The 11,181-nt window shown below is 41.5% G+C and overlaps 1 protein-coding gene across 3 annotated transcripts; it reads right to left on the reverse strand.

Moving 5' to 3' along the window:
• Positions 1–412: 412 nt before the first annotated feature.
• Positions 413–3,404, reverse strand: LOC149299742 (nuclear transcription factor Y subunit beta-like). Of its 3 annotated transcripts, none has more exons than XM_089486083.1 (6): positions 3,311–3,404; positions 2,745–2,878; positions 2,164–2,361; positions 1,795–1,876; positions 1,020–1,099; positions 413–445 (listed from the first exon to the last, which is right to left on the reverse strand). In XM_089486083.1, exons 1-6 carry the CDS (start codon positions 3,402–3,404, stop codon positions 413–415), a joined length of 621 nt encoding a protein of 206 aa, XP_089342209.1. The 3 variants fall into 3 exon arrangements, with proteins under 3 accessions (XP_089342209.1, XP_089342208.1, XP_089342210.1); XM_089486082.1 differs by having other exon boundaries at positions 1,020–1,095; positions 1,791–1,876; XM_089486084.1 differs by lacking the exon at positions 2,164–2,361 and having other exon boundaries at positions 1,020–1,095; positions 1,791–1,876.
• Between the last annotated feature and the right edge of the window lie 7,777 nt (positions 3,405–11,181).

Below are 11,181 nucleotides of genomic sequence, written 5' to 3' on the forward strand. Positions count from 1 at the left end.
TGTTAATTGCAAGAAATAAAAAAACATCACAACTCAAGTCCTTTTTTATTTGATTTACAAAAGAAGGTACATGATTCAATATGAAAATAAGAAACTGTCTACAAATTTCAGACAGCAATAAACAATTTACAATGCATACAGGAGTCAGAAGAATAACTCTTGTACAAAAAACAGAACTAAGGTTTTTAAAATCCAATTCTTAAAAACACATGGGGAAAAATGAGGGTTCCGCCCTTGCGACACGCCAGAGGAAGCTACGTTACAGCAACTTAATATACAAAAAAAAAAAAAAAAAAACATTAAATAGAACGTAGAAGAAAAACATTCACGCAACTGCAATCAAATATTGCCATCAAATATGTATAAGCTCTCTTCCTGACTCTTGTTTGCAGACATTACATTCTCTTCTAGATCAGGAGAACTGGATTTGTTGAACTCCAGATATCTGTGGATAGAGATCACAAATGTAAGAGATGATAATATGTTAAGTCAGGTTAAAAATAACACTGGATTTACTTTTACAGCTCGAGCTCTTACATAATTATTTATTTCCGGCCGCTGCATAGCCTTTTGTATGTGCTCTAGCTCTATTATCTTAGGCCAATCTACTTAACAAAGACTTCTTATCATACTGCCTTGTGGTAAACAATAGCATTGCTCTGTCGTAATCACTCATCTGGCCAATGACTAATGAAAGTCTGTGGAGGAACTAGAAAGAATGAGCTCAGTGTGGTGATTAAGCAGGAAAAGTCACCAAAAATATTACGAGTGACATTGACAGTCTCCAGCCATGCAGGTAAACAAAGTTTATTGGAACAAAAAAGGAGGTAAAGCCAGGATTTTGCCAATGTTAAACGGCATACCTTATACAGTATTCAAGACATTACAATTAAGTCAATACAGAAAGAAAATAAATAATGCCATGGCATGCATTTCCGGTATATACAAACACACTATACATACACAGTTCTGCAGAACTGGTCAGATCTGCCAATCCACAACTAGTGAGTTCTTTTTACCTGTTGATAAGATGTTGTATAAACCATAACATTTTGCTGTTGGCCATCTGTAGTTATTAATCCCGCTGGTAATTGGCTGGCTGTAAATATAAAAACACAAAAAGCAGCTTGGATTAAGACAATGTATCTGAATCATGCAGAAAAGGACCATAAATCTAGGCTGATAATTCAGTTGTGGATTTTGGATTCTAGCACACAAACAGCAGATAAACAAAAAAACGTTCATCCCGTTTAATCTGCTTTTCATCTACAGTAAAAGCATCAAACCCATGTTTACATCCGCTCACTATATCAACCTTTACCACTTCTTTATCTACCAGCCACTCAGGAAAATGAAACTTCCCTACATCACATGTATGCTTCTGACCCCTGAACTATGACGTTTTCTCCTCTTTTGTACATTATCGATTCCCATTGTTTTTGTGCTTCTGTAACATTCCCGTGCGCTCCTCTATAGTCTACTTATTGAGATATGTTAGTCTTTCCTGCTTTTTGTATCGTGCAAACCATTCACAATTTAGTTGTTTTTCCTCTGAGCTCTTTGTAGAATACCTGTATCTACACTCTTTCAGAGGATTCCAACAACTGACTCATTTTATACCGATCTGAAACGAACAGTTCTCAGCTTCTTTTCTCTGGTGTTTTATCAGTAATACACCAGTAAATTTGTATTCCATCTCTGGATCATCATGAATCCTGATGCAATGCTATATATGCCCACGGCTCTGTTTAGCGTATGGAACCATGTATATGTCCCCGCTGTAAATATACTTACTGAATGCTTCCTCTGTGAGCTCCTCGCCAAGGCCATCTCCTGCTGTGACAGCACCACCAATCCCCTTCTCACCTTTCATTGCCTTTAATAGGAGAAACAGAAAACAGATTGGCATGGCACAGGCATTAAGCTATCCTGAATATAGCACCTGTAGTAAAATTACTTTTTCTATGAAAACCCTGCACCAAGAACCCCAAAAAGATGGATGGGTTTTTGACTCCATAATATAGTCTCATATAAAATGAATTCTTAAGCTGAAAGAGTTCATTCTCAAGTAAGACATCTTTGCCTTCAAAAAAATGGAAGAATGATGTACAGAATTTAAAATTATAGAGGGAGCAACAAAAAAGCAATGAGAACAATACCAACCTCTCTGAATTTCTGGAGATAGAGTTTCAGCGGCTCCACGTAGCTATCAAACCCTAAAGTGGACATGGCAAATAAGATGTCTTCTCCGTTGATAGTCTTTCGCTTCTCTTGATGACATCTCTCGCTAGCTTCGGATGTTATAAAGCTTATAAATTCACTTACACATTCCTGAACACATTCCTTGGCATCTTTAGCGATCTGTAACAAATATGTAAATCAAGCCGATTAGGAAGGCTAACACTTGGTATTGTTCATAACATCAAAAACGTGTTTAAACAAAATTCCACCTAGACAGTAAACACTGGTCAACTATCTTGTATCAATGGAACTGATGGATGTATTTTACATTATTCTCACTGCGTTATCACAGAATTTAGCATTTAATCACAAACATACAGGGATGGGGGAATTTGTGCAGATAAACAGATGTATGGCTAGAATAATTGGTGAATGGGTTCTGGCTCACTTCTAGGTTCCATTCACAAATATGACAGGCTAAATCTCCGCACCTCCTCCTATGACAGAAGTATTGGCTGAAGGGGAAAAACTAAGCTAACAAAAGTGCAATCGGTAGACATTACTTTTCCTGTCTGCGGTATGGCATTTTTCATTATCCTGGCCACATTGGCGATGGGAAGGTAAATATCTTGCTCTCTGAAGCTCTCCTTCGATCCGTTTGTCTCATCTGGATCATTTAAACTGTCTTCTGTGTCCCCTGAAACACATTTACAGTTGCACAGAAAAGTTAAATCAGTATTATACAGTATAAATAAGCGTGCAGATACTGCAGTGCCCAAAAGCCCAGATCGGCATATGAAATGGGTATTCTCAGGCTACGCCATGGATTGGCACTTTAAATTTAAGCATTCGTGCGGTATATCCATCTACTACATTTCAGAATCAAAACGTTGTTAACGAGCTCTTCCATTTGTAAACAATGAGACGACATACCAAGTTACCCGGTCACCCAAATCTGTCAGAGAGATAACACAGGGCTTTAAATGAGCCGCACACATCGTGTCATTGGAGAGTATATCGCACACAACCAAGAACATCAAATATTCCTGGCATTTACAAGCCTGGCTTTAACCGGGCAACCAGTCTAAAAATAAGCGTCACGCCATACTTTGTTTAGCGCTGCACTTACCATCATGGGGTTGTATTACGTAATGGCTGCCGCTAATGTAGTCCCCGGAGATGCCTAACTGGGAAGGATCTGTGGTAGCGTTATCCCCGTCCATCTAGAAATACAAAGTGAAAAGATATGGGGCAACTATTTTCAAGAGCAATGAAATACCTACCACCTCACTTTCTACACAAGGCACCTTATCGTGTGTTATCAGGGGTTAATCCCGCAGACCACACTTCTCTCTGAAGACAATTTCTAGAATACTATGCAAACAGGTAGTCAAAAGAATGTCACTGCACCAATGGAGGCTGAATGTAAACATAAGAGTGTGAATTAACTAAAACGATCATAGAACAGCCTCACAGCAGAAGTGGTAGAGGCGAATCTAGTGAGGGAATTTAAGCATACATAGGATATTCAGAAAGCTTATTTTTGAGCTTGGGTGCAGTATAGATCGCAAATGAGTAAAGGGAATCTACTTCATTCTCCATCTGCTTTTGCCCCTTTCCACCCCTCAGCTCCTGGGCGTGGGTACACATGGTAAACTCACCACCAAGCTCCAATGCTGGCTTGGCAAGGGTTCTGGGGGGGGGGTGGGGTCTTCTAATGACAGAAGGCACTTCTATTAATTGTCCGGGGAGTGCTTAGCTGCCACAGATTGGCTAGTTTAAACAGCCAATTAGTGGTGTAAAAGCCACTAGAGGGAACCATAGAGGGTGGGAGTGCGGTACTCCAGCTCAGGAGCTGCAGCTTCTTTTTTTAAAAAAAAATGAGTTCTTTATTTTTTTAATGTGCATTTAGCTTTGGCTAGAGTGCATGGGTCACCAAGGTATGTTTTTAGGCAAATAGATCTCCCTAGATCTGTCATTTTATTTTTAAAGCTAAAGGTTTAATCACATAAACTATTTGAATTTTTATGGCACCAACATATGATGTTCCACACAAAACATGAAGACAAGGACATTTTAAATGATTATAGCACTATTTCTGGAAGGGAACAGAGCATATATTCAGCTTCCTTGTGTAGAATGTGTGAACTGTACTCCTTATGGCGAAATCGTAAAAGCTGCTCAATCAAACACTGGTTCAAGGGAGAATATAGGGTTATGTAACTCAGCATCTATATTTTGTTATGATTGTGTTCATTCACAAGTGACTTTGCTGGAGTTGCGTTTCGGCTTCTTTAATTCACGATACGTTATGAAGCGCCATTCCCAGTGGGCTTCTGCTCCAGGAAGAGCTTGGTTGGCCCGGTATAATGTATAGCTAAATCACCCATTGAATTATATGCATGGCCAGCTCGGCCCTTCTTGCTGGGGAAACCTGCCACTTTGGGCCCTTCATAATGAATAGGTGACCGAGGGAGTTGAATTTGTAACGCTCATTTTTGTGAATAAGTCAATTTAACATCAGACACACGCCAGCACATTATGCCGTGATACATGCTATAGTGTAAGAAATAGTGAAACTCTGCGCACCAAATATTGCTCTGTTTAACAAGCACTTTGTTTAAATGATGCCAGTAGCGAGCAGTGGTCCTTACGATGCCGTCTTTATGTGCGGGGATCGCCACAATCCTAGAGCTCCAGGGCTGGATGTTAAAGCTGCAGTCAGTGCCCACTCGTCAAAACAAGCAAGCGTCAAGAAGCAGAAATACCGATGAGCTGACATAGCAGTCAGCGACGATACAGTCTACATCCACCAACACACACCATGTTATCAACCAGACACCATCGTCATCCCCTCGCTCCAAGGAACACCAAGGCTCTATGCTGGTAAAAACAAACATCAGGGGCGATATTTTTGCACGACATAAATGTGTGATTATTATACACGCGTGCTTTTAAAGTGAGACAGGACTACTTTTATTGAATGGCTCTGGCATTGCTATAGCACCTTTCAGGTCCAAGTATTAACAACATAAACACCACTTTAAAATCCCACGGATTTCCGGGAACACGAAGAGAAATGGAAAGTAAGGTAGAACCCGTGATCGTGAACTGCTACAGGGCCAGACATATTTCTTCCTCTTTAAAGTGAGAAATCTAAAACGTACCCTTCCTACAAAAATATTTTCCAAATAAACAGTGTCCCGCGGTGATAAACGCGTGTGAACGCAACAGCCGCAAAGCTCGTAGAGATTAAGGGTTTGGAGAAGACAGCCAAGACTCTCTAACCCAGTATAGTTATTCTCTCTCTCTCTCTGACATTTCTTAACAATAGAAGAAGCTGCCCTGCAAAAGCTAAGAACATTATAAAAAGCGAACAACCGGTGCCACGAATAATATGATTTCTCTGCGCATTATTTATCGCCAAGCCACGAATCATTCTGCGATTAAAGTTTATTCTTGGCAAATATAAAAATGTATACACAAGGATCACGTGACCAGCGAGCCCTATTACTGCACAGCCCAGTGTGTGTATATTAGAGTAATTTTACTATGCGGGGAGGCATTCCCTGACACACAAAGGACAGCAGATGGCTGGGAATTCAGCTCCAGGGCCGGGTGAAAGCGGGGCCCTGGCTTGCCATCAGAATCCGCAGCACCAACATAATCCGCAGCGCAGTACGTGAAAGAACACAATAAAAAGAACGTTTTAGAACACAATAACACATTTATTTCACATCAGGACACGAAAGGAATGGAGATCTGGCACAATCCCGCACATACCCCTACACACACAAGCGCGCCCCTGCTGTTAACCGTTACACTGCTGAAGGGGGCTCAGTAAGAGTAACCCACCCGTTATACAATACACGTCTATCTTAAGTCAGCCCCAGGAGTGGAAATTTCCAGCGATCACACCGCACCAAATCCCACCCCACGTGAACACATGTATGTAACAAAGCAGGTCCCCCCCCAATCCAAACCTACGCCCCGAGTGAGCACCGCCGCTTCATTACACAGCCCCCGCCAGCTATTGTATACAAGGCTGGGGGAAACACAGTACAGCCACAGCCAGGCCGCACACAGTCCCCGGGCTCTCCTCAACTCACAAACCGACTTAGAGGAACAAGCGCCAGATATAACACCCTCCTCGGACATGGCTGAAACCCGGGAAGAAAAAACCCGCTAACACCGGCAATGCCTATAGCAGCCGAAGATAGCGGAGACTGGGAAGGAGCACACGGTAACCACCACCAGCCCGGGCTCGCCGCGCTAACAAAAGGAATAGCTAAATGCGGGAATGGCGGGTGTCCGAGAGGCCTTTGGAAAGCCCTCTCCGGTCTCTCCGTACTGTTTGGCGGGCGGCGCACATACTGCCGGGTCCGGACATTTCATTCGAGCTAAAGGGAGGAATCGGTTAGCGATCATTGGCCGAAGCCAGGCACAAACCTCCAGTGCGGCCCTGGTTGGTTCCCTGCACGAATCGGCTGTTTGGTTGGACAGAAAATGGCTGCGAAGGAGCCAGTCCCAGCGCGGAGCGGCGCTTCCGGGATCCTGGCTACCCTCCCTCTGCTCGCCGGCCAGAATTGCAGTTCCAGGGAGAGGGTTTCGCCCCCTCCGCTTCTCACAGTGCGCAAGCTCCAAACTCACGGCCCGCCTGCCCAACTACAAGCCAATCCCTGCAAACCCTTCCGGTAATCGCGTTATTCACCCTCCAGCGCACAAGGCTGTTCCGAACCTGAAGCCGCTTCCCCCTCTGCTGTCTGTAGGCGTTTTAAAAACCCAATTTTTATCTCAAGGCGCGCTCTTCTCACAGCCTTCTTACCCTCCCCATGGGCGCGGGATAGCTAAGAAACTGCAAAATTAACCCATTAAACTACGTATATTAAAAGCTTGGAACATTAATTTGCATTTTTGACATATGCTTGTTCAACCGTGATTTCCGTCTTATATTTTTAGTATACCCGCAATAATTATATATTGTTATTTCCCCCAATGACATATAGTGCCATATTTAGATATCCTTAACCCCTTAAGAACCACGCTGTTTTTTTCTTCTTGTACCCTTTGGTACCAAGGCTGTTTTAACAATTTCGTGTTTAGCTGTAATTGTCTTCTCACTTATTTAGTGAACCCACACAAGTTATATATTGTTTTTTTCAGGACAAGAAGGGCTTTCTTTAGAGACCATTTTTTGATCATATCATCTAATTTCCTATAAGAAAAACAATAAAACATTGTGAAAAGTTGCAGAAGAAATGACCTTTCCTCACTTTTATTTGAAAAATATTTTTCTTATCTACAAAAGCTAATGATAAAACCTGCTAAATAGATTCTACTGTTTGTCCTGAGTTTAGAAATTCTTGGGCAATAAAAACAACTATTGTTTTGCTTTTTTTTCTAAATTTAGTCGTTCTACCCCATGTTCTATTTGAAACATCTTTGAAGCCGACCGATTATATTTACCCCATCAAACCATATATTTTTTAAATATATTTAATCCTTAACATGCAAGAATTCTACCACCGGTCTTTTGCCAAAGTTTGTGGTAGTAATTATTGTAAAACATTTTTTCACACAAATTCTACTTCAGATATGAATTTACAGCTCCTGGTATACGTCACTATCAAACAACACTCCAATATGTGTTCAGCAACATCTCCTGAGTACAGTTTGCTGGATTGTTTGGGAGGTAAAAAACCATGTTCCCATGTTCTATTTGGGACATCTTTGAACCTGGCTAATTCAACCCCATCAAACCATTTTTTTTGACAACTGGACATCCCAGGGTATTTCAAATGGTGCTATTTTCACTCTTTACATGCACTAATTTTACCACCAGCCTTTGTCAAAGATTGTAGTAGTCATTTTTGTGTGTCTTTGTTTTAAACACATTGTACTTTAAGTATGTATTTACAGCTCTTGGTATATGTCACTGTCACACCCCAGTATGTGTTCAGCAACATCCCCTGGGTACAGTGATACCACCCATGCATGGGTTTGTCATGTTGTTCGGGCGATAAAGGGCGACTTTTTTCTCGCATTGCTATCTGGTCAGTTTGTGCCTATTTAAGACACCTCTTTGGTATTTTAACTCTTTCCATGCACTTGCTCATAAAAAACTTTTTTTTTTATACTTTTGGACTTTTTATTTACATTTTGCTGTAACTGGATGGGTAGCATCGCTGCATAGTTATTTTTAAATGTTACCAATTTTTTTATTTATTTTTTACTATTTTTTTTGTTTATTTGTTTTACTAATCGCATTGTAATTAGAAAGCTGAGCTCAATTGACTTGAATGGCTGAATAAAGTACCCTCTTGAGAACTTGTTTATTTTTTTGAAGGACGCCGCCATCTTGCAAAAAGCAAAATCTCTTGCAGTGGTGCTTGTACATCCTGGGGTGGGTTTCCAGTGTTGCTGAATGCCTTGCTATCGATGCATTTTAGTAACACCGTTTAAGCTTAGGAGGTGATCGTTGATCGCCTCCTAAGCTCTTTTAAATCAGGCATCCGCCTTCATACAATGTATGGAGGATGTTGACACAGCGGGAAGGGGCCACATGGGGCTAGTGTTGCCGATATTAGTGTTGCTGAATGCCTCGACATCAAGGCATTACAGCAACACCGTTTAAGCTTATACTTTCTGTATTCAATGAAACCTTCTTCATTCTGGAGAGGCATGTCTCTTTTCAAGTTGCTCTTTAAGACCCTTAAGTTCTAGATCACTTTTCCAACTGTTTCTTCGAGTATGATACATTATCAAAACAAAAACATTATCGCACAAATATACAATCAAGCAGAAAACCATCATAGTGTAATATATTGATCAAATAAAAAAATATGAATCATCTGTAGTGCACTCACAAACACAATGTTTATCACAGGTGGGGACAAATCACCCCTGCCCTAATCCTGTATAACTTGTACCATTGTATGCTCACAAGCCTTGAGTAAAAGTGCTTGGTTACCTTTTGGAATGTAAAGCACACAAACTGGTTACATAAAATAGTTTTATGGAGTAAAGGAATACAAATTTTAAATTCTAAATAATGTATAAAAATTTGTTAAAATTAGTAATTATATATTTGATGATAACTTTCATTTTGCACATGAAATGTACATTCATTCAGGGGAGTACCGAGGGTATTTGGCACCAGGAGTGGATCCTATATTTGGCACCCCCATCGGCCCCTTTACCCCCCACTGGGTAACTCACATATGCACTGGCATACTTTTACACACACTCACATTTGCACAGACTTACATATGCTACAGTGCTAATACACACTTACACATACACATACATGCTCATGCACACTTACATATAGAAACCAACACCCGCAGCTACACACAAACATTTATCCACCCATGCTTACACACAAACATTTACACATCCATGCTCACACACAGACACATACACATCTATACTCACACTCACATCCATGTTCACACAGATATTTACACATACATCCTCACATACACTTACACATCCATACTCACAAACATACAGATGCCCACACACACTTACATATACACGCACAACAGGGTTGATGTTCCTGGAGGGATACTTTAAATGGCAAATGATTTATGTAAAATGCTCAGAACTGTGGCAACTGGCATTTAATGTGGATACGTGCAAGGAAAATGTCATCATCTGAGGAAAGAGATTTAGGGGTAATTATTTCAGAGGAATTATTGGTAGGTAGACAATGTAATAGAGCAGCAGGTAATGCTAGCAGAATGCGTGGTTGTATAGGGAGAGGTATTAGCAGTAGAAAGAGGGAAGTGCTTAAGCTGTTGTACAGTGCATTGGTGAGACCTCAATTGGAGTATTGTACACAGTTCTGGAGAAGTATCTCCAGAAGGATATAAATAGTTAGTAGAAATTTCAGAGAATGGCTACAAAAATGGTTTATGGATTGCAGGATAAAACTTACCAGGAAAGGGTAAAGGATCTTAACACAGTGTGAAGCTGTAGGAATTCTGTCTTGACTTCTGCAACACTCTTCTGGTTGGCATTCCACTCGACTCTGGACTCTCTGCTCTACAGTCTGTCCTAAATGCTGCTGCTAGGCTGATCTTCCTTGCACATTGCTCCTCTTCCCCACCCGCTGCCTATTACCTTTAGAATTAAATTTAAAATCTTGGTACTAAAATAAAAGGCCCTCCATAACACTGTTCCTCCATACATTTCTGCCCTCATAAGCAAATACTCTCCTACTGGATCCTTATGTTCTTCCCATGGGCTAAGGCTCTCCTCCTCACTTTTCACCTCTTCCTTTTCCCGTCTACAAGATTTCACTTGGGCTGCCCATTTCTCTGGAATATACTTCCACAGAAGCTTCAGCTTTCACCCTCCTTCCCAACATTCAAGAAACTTCTCAAAAGTCACTTCTTCAGAGAACCATATAACATCTTAGCTGCTAGAACTTCCTTGTCATTGATACAACCACCACATTACCTCTCACCTTTTCTCTGTGCCTTATGTTTGTCACCCCATTCTCTCAAGATTGTTAAGCTTGCGAGCAGGGCTCTCTCCACCTAAAGTATCGGTTTGTCTTAGTCTGTCAATTCTCGTCTTGTCATATCCCTTGAATATATGTATTGTATTAAGCGCTGCGTAAATTGTTGTCGCTCTATAAATAAAAGATAATAATATTAATACCCAAAGCCGGCCCGACAATGGAGCCGAGTGGGGCAACCGCTCCAGGCGGCACCTTTGAAGGGGCGGCAGTTTGCCGCCCCAAGCCCTTTTTTTTTTTTTTTTTTTAAAGCGAAAGAGAGAGAAAGGGGCGCCGAGTGGTTTTCGCTTACCAAGCTGTCAGTACCCGCTCGGTGCCCCTCTCTCCCTCCTCTGCGGCGAGTCTCCCTGTTCGGTCTCGGTGCCAGCTTGTAATGCTGAGTGCCGGAAGATTTCCTCATAGCCGGCACCGAGACCGAACAGGGAGACTCGCCGCAGGACTGCTGAAAGGTAAGTACAAGGGGGGGGGGGGGGGCG

Source organism: Sceloporus occidentalis, unplaced genomic scaffold, assembly GCF_023333645.1.
Source record: "Sceloporus occidentalis isolate IW3139 unplaced genomic scaffold, rSceOcc1.0.p SCAF_28, whole genome shotgun sequence".
Taxonomy (NCBI): Eukaryota; Metazoa; Chordata; class Lepidosauria; order Squamata; family Phrynosomatidae; genus Sceloporus; species Sceloporus occidentalis.